At 38.1% G+C, this 15,828-nt stretch overlaps 1 protein-coding gene across 6 annotated transcripts in view; it reads left to right on the top strand.

The window, feature by feature from the left end:
• LOC148189767 (uncharacterized) overlaps window positions 1-15,828 on the top strand; it is a 63,709-nt gene that overhangs the window by 41,388 nt on the left and 6,493 nt on the right. For 5 of the 6 annotated variants that reach the window (XM_088076774.1, XM_088076772.1, XM_088076775.1 and 2 more), the window contains exons 9-14: window positions 14,577-14,684; window positions 14,789-14,870; window positions 15,003-15,147; window positions 15,252-15,344; window positions 15,435-15,547; window positions 15,667-15,715. In XM_088076774.1, coding sequence (XP_087932900.1) covers window positions 14,577-14,684; window positions 14,789-14,870; window positions 15,003-15,147; window positions 15,252-15,344; window positions 15,435-15,547; window positions 15,667-15,715 — 590 coding nt within the window. The remainder of the gene's footprint in view (window positions 1-14,576; window positions 14,685-14,788; window positions 14,871-15,002; window positions 15,148-15,251; window positions 15,345-15,434; window positions 15,548-15,666; window positions 15,716-15,828) is intronic. The other variant, XM_088076771.1, reaches the window with a different exon arrangement.

The following is a 15,828-nucleotide window of genomic DNA, read 5'->3' as shown; positions in this document are numbered from 1 at the left end:
CCATACTATAGCCTTGCCTTTCTGGTCATTTTTCAACATGCATTTTGTTGGGTGTTTTTGGACGTTTTGCCAAATTCTATGCCATGGCGTGTCTCAGCACGCTATTTTATGCTGTTTTGAGGTGTTTTCAGCTGTTTTCTGGATATGCCATATTTTGACTTTTTTGCTATACTATAGCTTTGCCTTTCCGGTCATTTTTTCAACATGCGTTTTGTTGGTGTTTTTGGACGTTTTTGCCAAATTCTATGCCATGGCGTGTCTCAGCACACTATTTTATGCTGTTTTGAGGTGTTTTCAGCTGTTTTTTGGATATGCCATATTTTGACATTTTTGCCTTACTATAGCCTTGCCTTTCTGGTCATTTTTCAACATGCGTTTTGTTGGTGTTTTTGGACGTTTTGCCAAATTCTATGCCATGGCGTGTCTCAGCATGCTTTTTTATACTGTTTTGAGGTGTTTTCAGCTGTTTTCTGGATATGCCATATTTTGACATTTTTGCCATACTATAGCCTTGCTTTTGCGGTCATTTTTTCAACATGCATTTTTTGGTGTTTTGGACGTTTTGCCAAATTCTATGCCATGGCGTGTCTCAGCACGCTTATTTTATGCTGTTTTGAGGTGTTTTCAGCTGTTTTCTGGATATGCCATATTTTGACATTTTTGCCATACTATAGCCTTGCCTTTCTGGTCAATTTTTCAACATGCATTATGTTGGTGTTTTTGGACGTTTTGCCAAATTCTATGCCATGGCGTGTCTCAGCACACTATTTTATGCTGTTTTGAGGTGTTTTCAGCTGTTTTTTGGATATGCCATATTTTGACATTTTTGCCATACTATAGCCTTGCCTTTCCGGTCAGTTTCTCAACATGCATTTTGTTGGTGTTTTTGGACGTTTTTGCCAAATTCTATGCCACGGCGTGTCTCAGCACGCTATTTTATGCTGTTTTGAGGTGTTTTCAGCTGTTTTCTGGATATGCCATATTTTGACATTTTGCCATACTATAGCCTTGCCTTTCCGATCATTTTTCAACATGCATTTTGTTGGTGTTTTTGACGTTTTGCCAAATTCTATGCCATGGCGTGTCTCAGCACACTATTTTATGCTGTTTTGAGGTGTTTTCAGCTGTTTTCTGGATATTCCATATTTTGACATTTTTGCCATACTATAGCCTTGCCTTTCTGGTCATTTTTTCAACATGCATTTTGTTGGTGTTTTGGACGTTTTTGCCAAATTCTATGCCATGGCGTGTCTCAGCACACTATTTTATGCTGTTTTGAGGTGTTTTCAGCTGTTTTCTGGATATGCCATATTTTGACATTTTGCCATACTATAGCCTTGCCTTTCCGGTCAATTTTTCAACATGCATTTTTGGGTGTTTTTGGACGTTTTGCCAAATTCTATGCCACAGGCGTGTCTCAGCACGCTATTTTATGCTGTTTTGAGGTGTTTTCAGCTGTTTTCTGGATATGCCATATTTTGACATTTTGCCATACTATAGCCTTGCCTTTCAGGTCATTTTTTCAACATGCATTTTGTTGGTGTTTTGGACGTTTTTGCCAAATTCTATGCCATGGCGTGTCTCAGCACGCTTATTTTATGCTGTTTTGAGGTGTTTTCAGCTGTTTTCTGGATATGCCATATTTTGACATTTTGCCATACTATAGCCTTGCCTTTCCGATCAATTTTTCAACATGCGTTTTGTTGGTGTTTTTGGACGTTTTTGCCAAATTCTATGCCATGGCGTGTCTCAGCACGCTATTTTATGCTGTTTTGAGGTGTTTTCAGATGTTTTTTGGATATGCCATATTTTGACATTTTGCCATACTATAGCCTTGCCTTTCTGGTCATTTTTTCAACATGCATTTTTGGGTGTTTTTGGACGTTTTGCCAAATTCTATGCCATGGCGTGTCTCAGCACGCTATTTTATGCTGTTTTGAGGTGTTTTCAGCTGTTTTCTGGATATGCCATATTTTGACATTTTGCCATACTATAGCCTTGCCTTTCTGGTCATTTTTCAACATGCATTTTTGGTGTTTTTGGACGTTTTGCCAAATTCTATGCCATGGCGTGTCTCAGCACACTATTTTATGCTGTTTTGAGGTGTTTTCAGCTGTTTTCTGGATATGCCATATTTTGACATTTTGCCATACTATAGCCTTGCCTTTCTGGTCATTTTTTCAACATGCATTTTTGGGTGTTTTTGGACGTTTTGCCAAATTCTATGCCACGGCGTGTCTCAGCACGCTATTTTATGCTGTTTTGAGGTGTTTTCAGCTGTTTTCTGGATATGCCATATTTTGACATTTTTGCCATACTATAGCCTTGCCTTTCTGGTCATTTTTTCAACATGCGTTTTGTTGGTGTTTTTGGACGTTTTTGCCAAATTCTATGCCATGGCGTGTCTCAGCACACTATTTTATGCTGTTTTGAGGTGTTTTCAGCTGTTTTTGGATATGCCATATTTTGACATTTTGCCATACTATAGCCTTGCCTTTCTGGTCAGTTTTTCAACATGCATTTTGTTGGGTGTTTTTGACGTTTTTGCCAAATTCTATGCCATGGCGTGTCTCAGCACGCTATTTTATGCTGTTTTGAGGTGTTTTCAGCTGTTTTCTGGATATGCCATATTTTGACATTTTGCCATACTATAGCCTTGCCTTTCTGGTCATTTTTTCAACATGCATTTTGTTGGTGTTTTTGGACGTTTTGCCAAATTCTATGCCACGGCGTGTCTCAGCACACTATTTTATGCTGTTTTGAGGTGTTTTCAGCTGTTTTCTGGATATGCCATATTTTGACATTTTTGCCATACTATAGCCTTGCCTTTCTGGTCATTTTTTCAACATGCATTTTGTTGGTGTTTTTGGACGTTTTGCCAAATTCTATGCCATGGCGTGTCTCAGCACGCTATTTTATGCTGTTTTGAGGTGTTTTCAGCTGTTTTCTGGATATGCCATATTTTGACATTTTTGCCATACTATAGCCTTGCCTTTCTGGTCATTTTTTCAACATGCGTTTTGTTGTTGGTGTTTTTGGACGTTTTGCCAAATTCTATGCCATGGCGTGTCTCAGCACGCTTATTTTATGCTGTTTTGAGGTGTTTTCAGCTGTTTTTGGATATGCCATATTTTGACATTTTTGCCATACTATAGCCTTGCCTTTCAGGTCTTTTTTTCAACATGCGTTTTGTTGGTGTTTTTGGACGTTTTTGCCAAATTCTATGCCATGGCGTGTCTCAGCACACTATTTTATGCTGTTTTGAGGTGTTTTCAGCTGTTTTCTGGATATGCCATATTTTGACATTTTGCCATACTATAGCCTTGCCTTTCTGGTCATTTTTTCAACATGCATTTTGTTGGTGTTTTTTGGACGTTTTGCCAAATTCTATGCCATGGCGTGTCTCAGCACACTATTTTATGCTGTTTTGAGGTGTTTTCAGCTGTTTTTTGGATATGCCATATTTTGACATTTTGCCATACTATAGCCTTGCCTTTCAGGTCATTTTTCAACATGCATTTGTTGGTGTTTTTGGACGTTTTGCCAATTCTATGCCATGGCGTGTCTCAGCACGCTATTTTATGCTGTTTTGAGGTGTTTTCAGCTGTTTTTTGGATATGCCATATTTTGACATTTTTGCCATACTATAGCCTTGCCTTTCAGGTCATTTTTTCAACATGCATTTTGTTAGGGTGTTTTTGGACGTTTTTGCCAAATTCTATGCCATGGCGTGTCTCAGCACGCTATTTTATGCTGTTTTGAGGTGTTTTCAGCTGTTTTCTGGATATGCCATATTTTGACATTTTTGCCATACTATAGCCTTGCCTTTCCGATCATTTTTTCAACATGCATTTTGTTGGTGTTTTTGGATGTTTTTGCCAAATTCTATGCCATGGCGTGTCTCAGCACGCTATTTTATGCTGTTTTGAGGTGTTTTCAGCTGTTTTCTGGATATGCCATATTTTGACATTTTGCCATACTATAGCCTTGCCTTTCTGGTCATTTTTTCAACATGCGTTTTGTTGGTGTTTTGGACGTTTTGCCAAATTCTATGCCATGGCGTGTCTCAGCACGCTATTTTATGCTGTTTTGAGGTGTTTTCAGCTGTTTTCTGGATATGCCATATTTTGACATTTTTGCCATACTATAGCCTTGCCTTTCAGGTCTTTTTTTCAACATTCCTTTTTTGATGGTGTTTTTGGACGTTTTTGCCAAATTCTATGCCACGGCGTGTCTCAGCACACTATTTTATGCTGTTTTGAGGTGTTTTCAGCTGTTTTTTGGATATGCCATATTTTGACATTTTTGCCATACTATAGCCTTGCCTTTCTGGTCATTTTTCAACATGCATTTTTGTTGGTGTTTTTGACGTTTTTGCCAAAGTCTATACCATGGCGTGTCTCAGCACGCTATTTTATGCTGTTTTGAGGTGTTTTCAGCTGTTTTCTGGATATGCCATATTTTGACATTTTTGCCATACTATAGCCTTGCCTTTCTGGTCATTTTTTCAACATGCATTTTGTTGGTGTTTTTGGACGTTTTTGCCAAATTCTATGCCATGGCGTGTCTCAGCACGCTATTTTATGCTGTTTTGAGGTGTTTTCAGCTGTTTTCTGGATATGCCATATTTTGACATTTTTGCCATACTATAGCCTTGCCTTTCCGATCATTTTTTCAACATGCGTTTTGTTAGTGTTTTTTGACGTTTTTGCCAAATTCTATGCCATGGCGTGTCTCAGCACGCTATTTTATGCTGTTTTGAGGTGTTTTCAGCTCTTTTCTGGATATGCCATATTTTGACATTTTTGCCATACTATAGCCTTGCTTTTCCGGTCATTTTTTCAACATGCATTTTTTGGGTGTTTTTGGACGTTTTTACCAAATTCTATGCCACGGTGTGTCTCAGTACGCTACTTTATGCTGTTTTGAGGTGTTTTCAGCTGTTTTCTGGATATGCCATATTTTGACATTTTTGCCATACTATAGCCTTGCCTTTCCGGTCAATTTTTCAACATGCATTTTTGGGTGTTTTTGGACGTTTTGCCAAATTCTATGGCATGGCATGTCTCAGCACGCTATTTTATGCTGTTTTGAGGTGTTTTCAGCTGTTTTCTGGATATGCCATATTTTGCCATTTTTGCCATACTATAGCCTTGCCTTTCCGGTCAGTTTTTCAACATGCATTTTGTTGGTGTTTTTGGATGATTTTGCCAAATTCTATGTCATGGCATGACTCAACATGCCTTTTTATGCTGTTTTGAGGTGTTTTCAGCTGTTTTCTGGATATGCCATATTTTGACATTTTTGCCATACTATAGCCTTGCCTTTCCAGTCATTTTTTCAACATGCGTTTTGTTGGTCTTTTTGGACGTTTTTGCCAAATTCTATGCCATGGAGTTGTCTCAGCACGCTATTTTATGCTGTTTTGAGGTGTTTTGAGGTGTTTTCTGGATATGCCATATTTTGACATTTTTGCCATACTATAGCCTTGCCTTTCCGGTCAGTTTTTCAACATGCATTTTTTGGGTGTTTTTGGACGTTTTTGCCAAATTCTATGCCACGGCGTGTCTCAGCACGCTATTTTATGCTGTTTTGAGGTGTTTTCAGCTGTTTTCTGGATATGCCATATTTTGACATTTTGCCATACTATAGCCTTGCCTTTCCGGTCAATTTTTCAACATGCATTTTTTGGGTGTTTTTGGACGTTTTTGCCAAATTCTATGCCATGGCGTGTCTCAGCACGCTATTTTCTGCTGTTTTGAGGTGTTTTCAGCTGTTTTCTGGATATGCCATATTTTGACATTTTTGCCATACTATAGCCTTGCCTTTCCTATCATTTTTTCAACATGCATTTTGTTGGTGTTTTGGGACGTTTTTGCCAAATTCTATGCCATGGCGTGTCTCAGCACACTATTTTATGCTGTTTTGAGGTGTTTTCAGCTGTTTTTTGGATATGCCATATTTTGACATTTTTGCCATACTATAGCCTTGCCTTTCCGGTCAGTTTTCAACATGCATTTTTGGGTGTTTTGGACGTTTTGCCAAATTCTATGCCACGGCGTGTCTCAGCACGCTATTTTATGCTGTTTTGAGGTGTTTTCAGCTGTTTTCTGGATATGCCATATTTTGACATTTTGCCATACTATAGCCTTGCCTTTCTGGTCATTTTTTCAACATGCATTTTGTTGGTGTTTTGGACGTTTTGCCAAATTCTATGCCATGGCGTGTCTCAGCACGCTATTTTATGCTGTTTTGAGGTGTTTTCAGCTGTTTTCTGGATATGCCATATTTTGACATTTTTGCCATACTATAGCCTTGCCTTTCTGGTCATTTTTCAACATGCATTTTTGGGTGTTTTTGGACGTTTTGCCAAATTCTATGCCATGGCGTGTCTCAGCACGCTATTTTATGCTGTTTTGAGGTGTTTTCAGCTGTTTTCTGGATATGCCATATTTTGACATTTTGCCATACTATAGCCTTGCCTTTCTGGTCATTTTTCAACATGCGTTATGTTGGTGTTTTTGGACGTTTTTGCCAAATTCTATGCCATGGCGTGTCTCAGCACACTATTTTATGCTGTTTTGAGGTGTTTTCAGCTGTTTTTGGATATGCCATATTTTGACATTTTGCCATACTATAGCCTTGCCTTTCTGGTCATTTTTCAACATGCATTTTTTGGGTGTTTTGGACGTTTTGCCAAATTCTATGCCATGGCGTGTCTCAGCACGCTATTTTATGCTGTTTTGAGGTGTTTTCAGCTGTTTTCTGGATATGCCATATTTTGACATTTTTGCCATACTATAGCCTTGCCTTTCTGATCATTTTTTCAACATGCATTTTTTGGGGGTTTTTTGACGTTTTTTCCAAATTCTATGCCATGGTGTGTCTCAGCACGCTTATTTTATGCTGTTTTGAGGTGTTTTCAGCTGTTTTCTGGATATGCCATATTTTGACATTTTGCCATACTATAGCCTTGCCTTTCAGGTCATTTTTTCAACAGGCGTTTTGTTGGTGTTTTTGGACGTTTTTGCCAAATTCTATGCCATGGCGTGTCTCAGCACGCTATTTTATGCTGTTTTGAGGTGTTTTCAGCTGTTTTCTGGATATGCCATATTTTGACATTTTTGCCATACTATAGCCTTGCCTTTCCGATCATTTTTCAACATGCATTTTGTTAGTGTTTTTGGACGTTTTTGCCAAATTCTATGCCATGGCGTGTCTCAGCACGCTACTTTATGCTGTTTTGAGGTGTTTTCAGCTGTTTTCTGGATATGCCATATTTTGACATTTTTGCCATACTATAGCCTTGCCTTTCTGGTCAGTTTTTCAACATGCGTTTTGTTGGTGTTTTTGGACGTTTTTGCCAAATTCTATGCCATGGCGTGTCTCAGCACGCTATTTTATGCTGTTTTGAGGTGTTTTCAGCTGTTTTTTGGATATGCCATATTTTGACATTTTTGCCATACTATAGCCTTGCCTTTCAGGTCTTTTTTTCAACATGCGTTTTGTTGGTGTTTTTGGACGTTTTTGCCAAATTCTATGCCATGGCGTGTCTCAGCACGCTATTTTATGCTGTTTTGAGGTGTTTTCAGCTGTTTTCTGGATATGCCATATTTTGACATTTTTGCCATACTATAGCCTTGCCTTTCTGGTCATTTTTTCAACATGCGTTTTGTTGGTGTTTTTGGACGTTTTGCCAAATTCTATGCCATGGCGTGTCTCAGCACGCTATTTTATGCTGTTTTGAGGTGTTTTCAGCTGTTTTCTGGATATGCCATATTTTGACATTTTTGCCATACTATAGCCTTGCCTTTCTGGTCATTTTTCAACATGCATTTTGTTGGTGTATTTGGACGTTTTGCCAAATTCTATGCCATGGCGTGTCTCAGCACGCTATTTTATGCTGTTTTGAGGTGTTTTCAGCTGTTTTCTGGATATGCCATATTTTGACATTTTGCCATACTATAGCCTTGCCTTTCTGGTCATTTTTCAACTTGCATTTTTTTGGTGTTTTTGGACGTTTTTGCCAAATTCTATGCCATGGCGTGTCTCAGCACGCTATTTTATGCTGTTTTGAGGTGTTTTCAGCTGTTTTCTGGATATGCCATATTTTGACATTTTTGCCATACTATAGCCTTGCCTTTCTGGTCATTTTTTCAACATGCATTTTTTGGGTGTTTTTGGACGTTTTTGCCAAATTCTATGCCATGGCGTGTCTCAGCACGCTATTTTATGCTGTTTTGAGGTGTTTTCAGCTGTTTTCTGGATATGCCATATTTTGACATTTTTGCCATACTATAGCCTTGCCTTTCCGTTGATTTTTTCAACATGCTTTTTGTTGGTGTTTTTGGACGTTTTGCCAAATTCTATGCCATGGCGTGTCTCAGCACACTATTTTATGCTGTTTTGAGGTGTTTTCAGCTGTTTTCTGGATATGCCATATTTTGACATTTTGCCATACTATAGCCTTGCCTTTCTGGTCATTTTTTCAACATGCATTTTGTTGGTGTTTTTGGACGTTTTGCCAAATTCTATGCCATGGCGTGTCTCAGCACGCTATTTTATGCTGTTTTGAGGTGTTTTCAGCTGTTTTCTGGATATGCCATATTTTGACATTTTTGCCATACTATAGCCTTGCCTTTCCGGTCATTTTTTCAACATGCATTTTTGGGTGTTTTTGGACGTTTTTGCCAAATTCTATGCCACGGTGTGTCTCAGTACGCTATTTTATGCTGTTTTGAGGTGTTTTCAGCTGTTTTCTGGATATGCCATATTTTGACATTTTTGCCATACTATAGCCTTGCCTTTCTGGTCATTTTTTCAACATGCGTTTTGTTGGTGTTTTTGGACGTTTTTGCCAAATTCTATGCCATGGCGTGTCTCAGCACGCTATTTTATGCTGTTTTGAGGTGTTTTCAGCTGTTTTCTGGATATGCCATATTTTGACATTTTTGCCATACTCTAGCCTTGCCTTTCTGGTCATTTTTCAACATGCATTTTGTTGGTGTTTTTTGGACGTTTTGCCAAATTCTATGCCATGGCGTGTCTCAGCACGCTATTTTATGCTGTTTTGAGGTGTTTTCAGCTGTTTTCTGGATATGCCATATTTTGACATTTTTGCCATACTATAGCCTTGCCTTTCTGGTCATTTTTTCAACATGCATTTTGTTGGTGTTTTGGGACGTTTTTGCCAAATTCTATGCCATGGCGTGTCTCAGCACACTATTTTATGCTGTTTTGAGGTGTTTTGAGGTGTTTTCTGGATATGCCATATTTTGACATTTTTGCCATACTATAGCCTTGCCTTTCTGGTCATTTTTCAACATGCATTTTGTTGGTGTTTTTGGACGTTTTGCCAAATTCTATGCCATGGCGTGTCTCAGCACGCTATTTTATGCTGTTTTGAGGTGTTTTCAGCTGTTTTCTGGATATGCCATATTTTGACATTTTTGCCATACTATAGCCTTGCCTTTCTGGTCAGTTTTTCAACATGCGTTTTGTTGGTGTTTTTGGACGTTTTTGCCAAATTCTATGCCATGGCGTGTCTCAGCACGCTATTTTATGCTGTTTTGAGGTGTTTTCGCTGTTTTCTGGATATGCCATATTTTGACATTTTGCCATACTATAGCCTTGCCTTTCTGGTCATTTTTTCAACATGCATTTTGTTGGTGTTTTTGGACGTTTTGCCAAATTCTATGCCATGGCGTGTCTCAGCACACTATTTTATGCTGTTTTGAGGTGTTTTCAGCTGTTTTCTGGATATGCCATATTTTGACATTTTGCCATACTATAGCCTTGCCTTTCTGGTCATTTTTCAACATGCATTTTGTTGGTGTTTTGGACGTTTTGCCAAATTCTATGCCATGGCGTGTCTCAGCACACTATTTTATGCTGTTTTGAGGTGTTTTCAGCTGTTTTCTGGATATGCCATATTTTGACATTTTTGCCATACTATAGCCTTGCCTTTCAGGTCATTTTTTCAACATGCATTTTGTTGGTGTTTTTGGACGTTTTTGCCAAATTCTATGCCATGGCGTGTCTCAGCACGCTATTTTATGCTGTTTTGAGGTGTTTTCAGCTGTTTTCTGGATATGCCATATTTTGACATTTTTGCCATACTATAGCCTTGCCTTTCCGATCATTTTTTCAACATGCGTTTTGTTGGTGTTTTTTGACGTTTTTGCCAAATTCTATGCCATGGCGTGTCTCAGCACGCTATTTTATGCTGTTTTGAGGTGTTTTCAGCTGTTTTCTGGATATGCCATATTTTGACATTTTGCCATACTATAGCCTTGCCTTTCCGGTCAATTTTTCAACATGCATTTTGTTGGTGTTTTTGGATCGTTTTGCCAAATTCTATGCCATGGCGTGTCTCAGCACGCTTATTTTATGCTGTTTTGAGGTGTTTTCAGCTGTTTTCTGGATATGCCATATTTTGACATTTTGCCATACTATAGCCTTGCCTTTCAGGTCATTTTTTCAACATGCATTTTGTTGGTGTTTTTGGACGTTTTGCCAAATTCTATGCCATGGCGTGTCTCAGCACGCTATTTTATGCTGTTTTGAGGTGTTTTCAGCTGTTTTCTGGATATGCCATATTTTGACATTTTGCCATACTATAGCCTTGCCTTTCTGGTCATTTTTTCAACATGCATTTTTTGGGTGTTTTTGGACGTTTTTGCCAAATTCTATGCCACGGCGTGTCTCAGCACGCTATTTTATGCTGTTTTGAGGTGTTTTCAGCTGTTTTCTGGATATGCCATATTTTGACATTTTTGCCATACTATAGCCTTGCCTTTCTGGTCATTTTTTCAACATGCGTTTTGTTGGTGTTTTTTGACGTTTTGCCAAATTCTATGCCATGGCGTGTCTCAGCACGCTATTTTATGCTGTTTTGAGGTGTTTTCAGCTGTTTTCTGGATATGCCATATTTTGACATTTTTGCCATACTATAGCCTTGCCTTTCTGGTCATTTTTTCAACATGCATTTTTTGGTTGTTTTTGGACGTTTTGCCAAATTCTATGCCATGGCGTGTCTCAGCACGCTATTTTATGCTGTTTTGAGGTGTTTTCAGCTGTTTTCTGGATATGCCATATTTTGACATTTTTGCCATACTATAGCCTTGCCTTTCTGGTCATTTTTTCAACATGCATTTTGTTGGTGTTTTTGGACGTTTTGCCAAATTCTATGCCATGGCGTGTCTCAGCACGCTATTTTATGCTGTTTTGAGGTGTTTTCAGCTGTTTTCTGGATATGCCATATTTTGACATTTTTGCCATACTATAGCCTTGCCTTTCTGGTCATTTTTTCAACATGCATTTTGTTGGTGTTTTTGGACGTTTTTGCCAAATTCTATGCCACGGCGTGTCTCAGCACGCTATTTTATGCTGTTTTGAGTTGTTTTCATCTGTTTTCTGGATATGCCATATTTTGACATTTTTGCCATACTATAGCCTTGCCTTTCCGGTCAATTTTTCAACATGCATTTTTTGGGTGTTTTGGACGTTTTGCCAAATTCTATGCCATGTGTGTCTCAGCACGCTATTTTATGCTGTTTTGAGGTGTTTTCAGCTGTTTTCTGGATATGCCATATTTTGACATTTTTGCCATACTATAGCCTTGCCTTTCCGGTCAATTTTTCAACATGCATTTTTTGGGTGTTTTTGGACGTTTTTGCCAAATTCTATGGCATGGCATGTCTCAGCACGCTATTTTATGCTGTTTTGAGGTGTTTTCAGCTGTTTTCTGGATATGCCATATTTTGACATTTTGCCATACTATAGCCTTGCCTTTCCGGTCAGTTTTTCAACATGCATTTTGTTGGTGTTTTTGGACGTTTTGCCAAATTCTATGTCATGGCATGTCTCAGTACGCTATTTTATGCTGTTTTGAGGTGTTTTCAGCTGTTTTCTGGATATGCCATATTTTGACATTTTTGCCATACTATAGCCTTGCCTTTCCGGTCAATTTTTCAACATGCCTTTTTTGGGTGTTTTTGGACGTTTTGCCAAATTCTATGCCATGGAGTTGTCTCAGCACGCTATTTTATGCTGTTTTGAGGTGTTTTGAGGTGTTTTCTGGATATGCCATATTTTGACATTTTTGCCATACTATAGCCTTGCCTTTCCGGTCAGTTTTTCAACATGCGTTTTTGGTGTTTTTGGACGTTTTGCCAAATTCTATGCCATGGCGTGTCTCAGCACGCTATTTTCTGCTGTTTTGAGGTGTTTTCAGCTGTTTTCTGGATATGCCATATTTTGACATTTTTGCCATACTATAGCCTTGCCTTTCTGGTCATTTTTTCAACATGCGTTTTGTTGGTGTTTTTGGACGTTTTTGCCAAATTCTATGCCATGGCGTGTCTCAGCACACTATTTTATGCTGTTTTGAGGTGTTTTCAGCTGTTTTCTGGATATGCCATATTTTGACATTTTGCCATACTATAGCCTTGCCTTTCTGGTCATTTTTTCAACATGCATTTTTTGGTGTTTTTGGACGTTTTTGCCAAATTCTATGCCACGGCGTGTCTCAGCACGCTATTTTATGCTGTTTTGAGGTGTTTTCAGCTGTTTTCTGGATATGCCATATTTTGACATTTTTGCCATACTATAGCCTTGCCTTTCTGGTCATTTTTTCAACATGCATTTTGTTGGTGTTTTGGACGTTTTGCCAAATTCTATGCCATGGCGTGTCTCAGCACGCTATTTTATGCTGTTTTGAGGTGTTTTCAGCTGTTTTCTGGATATGCCATATTTTGACATTTTTGCCATACTATAGCCTTGCCTTTCTGGTCAGTTTTTCAACATGCGTTTTGTTGGTGTTTTTGGACGTTTTTGCCAAATTCTATGCCATGGCGTGTCTCAGCACACTATTTTATGCTGTTTTGAGGTGTTTTCAGCTGTTTTCTGGATATGCCATATTTTGACATATTTGCCATACTATAGCCTTGCCTTTCCAGTCATTTTTTCAACATGCATTTTTTGGGTGTTTTTGGACGTTTTTGCCAAATTCTATGCCACGGCGTGTCTCAGCACGCTATTTTATGCTGTTTTGAGGTGTTTTCAGCTGTTTTCTGGATATGCCATATTTTAACATTTTTGCCATACTATAGCCTTGCTTTTTCGGTCAGTTTTTCAACATGCATTTTGTTGGTGTTTTTGGATGATTTTGCCAAATTCTATGTCATGGCATGACTCAGCATGCTTTTTTATGCTGTTTTGAGGTGTTTTCAGCTGTTTTCTGGATATGCCATATTTTGACATTTTTGCCATACTATAGCCTTGCTTTTGCGGTCATTTTTTCAACATGCATTTTTTGGTGTTTTTGGACGTTTTTGCAAAATTCTGTGCTCTGGCGTTTTTCTGCATGCTATTTTCTACTGATTTGAGTTGTTTTCAGCTTTTTTTGGGACATCTCAAATTATGACATTTTCCATACTATAGCCTTGCTTTTTCAGTCATTTTTTCAACATGGCATTTTTTGGTGTTTAGAAAACAGCTAAAAACACCTCTAAACAGCATAAAATAGCATTGCAAAACCCCCCATAGCATAGAATGTTGCTAAAACACCAAAAATAACATGTTGAAAAAAATGACCGGAAAGGTAAGGCAATGGTATGGCAACAAATGTCAAAATTGACATGTCCATAAAACAGCTGAAAATAACTCAAATCAGTATAAAACACAGTGCTGCATAACATTTTGCAAAAACGGCTAAAAACCCCAAAATATGGCATGTTGAGAAAATGACCAAAAAGCAAGGCACCAAATTAAAAATTGACATGTCCAGAATAAAGCTGAAAACACCTCTCAGCAGCATAAAATAGCATGACGCGACAAGGCATAGCATAGAATTTTGCAAACAGGGCCAAAAACACAATGATAAAAAAAAATCAAAAATACAAAAATATAAAAAATGACAACTGAAAACAGCTCATATCAGTAGAAAATAGCATGCTGAGACACGCCAGAGCATAGACTTTTGAAAAAACGACAAAAAACACCAAATTATGGCATGTTGAAAAAATGACCGAAAAGGCAAGGCTATAGTATGGCCAAAATGTCAAACTATGACATGTCCCATAAACAAATGAAAACAACTCAAATCAGTATAAAATATAATGCCTAGGCATGCTAGGGGATGGAATGGCACAAAAACAGCCAAAATCACCAGATTATGGCATTTTGAAGAAATTACAAAAAAAGTTAAAGCTATAGTATGGCAATAAAATGCCAAATAAAAAGTTATAAAATTTCAAAATAAGACATTTGCCATAAGACATAAGACATATAATTATGATGTTTTAGGATGCTTTTTCAGCATTCTATACTATAACATGTTTTGACATAGCCTACTGAACTTGGTTCTTTTCATCTGTTTTTTAGACATTACAGTTCAGTACAGTGTTGCCTCAAGACATCATTTGCATTTTAAGAAGTTTACATTACTTAATTTGCAAATAAAGTACATTAGAGTATTAAGAATTCAGCTTTTGTCATAGATTATTGTGAATCTTTTTTTTTCTACAGGCAACATCGTACCATAGAGGGTTAACATAATTTTTATAACTCCCTAGGATGGCGCACTCTCATTCAGTCTGTCATGGGCTTGAATGACTACTCTACCAACCACGATGATTATGACATACCCACACAGGAAGAGAGGGAACCTCAATCTCCAACTGGTAAAGCAAGATCTGCCTGTGTATTCCTTTGTGAATCCATTGTCACAAAAGAATAATTAAACCTTTAATTGTAGCAGACTATGCCTTTCTTTTTTTTGACAAAGCCCAGATATCCTACTATGACAATGTGCGTCACAGAAGTCCTTATGTCCATAAAGCACAGCGTTATAAGAGAAAAACTGACAGGTAAACCAAATGAAAGTACTTTTAACAATTTATTCAAAATGTTTTTCTTCTCTTCAGTATTGTATACAATTTTCAAATGATTAATTTGCACGTATTTCTGAATTCTAAACCATGTATGTTTGCACATCACAGACTTGTGTGTTCTTTGAGTGCCAATCAGAAGGACCCAGATGGAGAAATGAATCTGTGGCGCAGGAGATGCTGGCCTGAGAGGACGTCAGAGAATTTGCAGTCTGATTGGGCCAAGATGAAAAAGTGGCTGTCTACACTCCAACAAGTGAGAATGAGTCTCCTGGTGTATTTAACGATCATATTTAGTATAATAATAACTGCTTACATGTGTATGAAACATCACGTAACTGATTTGTGCATCTGGTTTAGAAATGTGAGAAAGAGGAGCAGACACTACAGGAGAAGAAGACTCAGTTAAAAGACGTTGAGCTCTCCCTTTCTGAACTTCAACAGAGAAGAAAGGTTAAGTGCAGCATCTTATATAAACAGTAGTTCATCAAAACACTGTATAAATCTCTCACTAATACTCACAGTTTCTGGTATATGTCCCAGCATGTCTTGCAGGAATTGGAGCTACTGACTGCAGAGACAGCAAAAATGGAGAAGGAGAGAGGGACTCTAGAATTCGTTCTGAAAGACAGCAGGGAAGGAAAAGACTCTGTTAGGTATAAAACCAAACTCTCACTTGTTGTATTATACAAAGCTGTATTTATCAACATGATAATTTTCTGCTGTGTAAGGGATAATTTTGTAAAATAGTAATACAGCAATGAATGTGTTGTAGTTGCCAGCTGCCCGAGCTTCAGAGGCAGAGAGGGTCCTGTAACCCCGAGGTAAGAGATGTGGAACTCACAATTCTGAGTTGAAGTAAACGGACTTTGAAGGATGAAGTCCTCAAGAAGAGGCTTATAAACCTCGATCAATTCCTGGTTGTGCTCGGTCACTT

The sequence above is a fragment of the Plectropomus leopardus genome, chromosome 4, assembly GCF_026936395.1.
Source record: "Plectropomus leopardus strain MGB_pleo_1.0 chromosome 4, ASM2693639v1, whole genome shotgun sequence".
NCBI classification, from domain to species: Eukaryota; Metazoa; Chordata; class Actinopteri; order Perciformes; family Serranidae; genus Plectropomus; species Plectropomus leopardus.
Note: the sequence above shows the minus strand (reverse complement) of the source record. Positions and strands in the feature narration are given on the sequence as shown.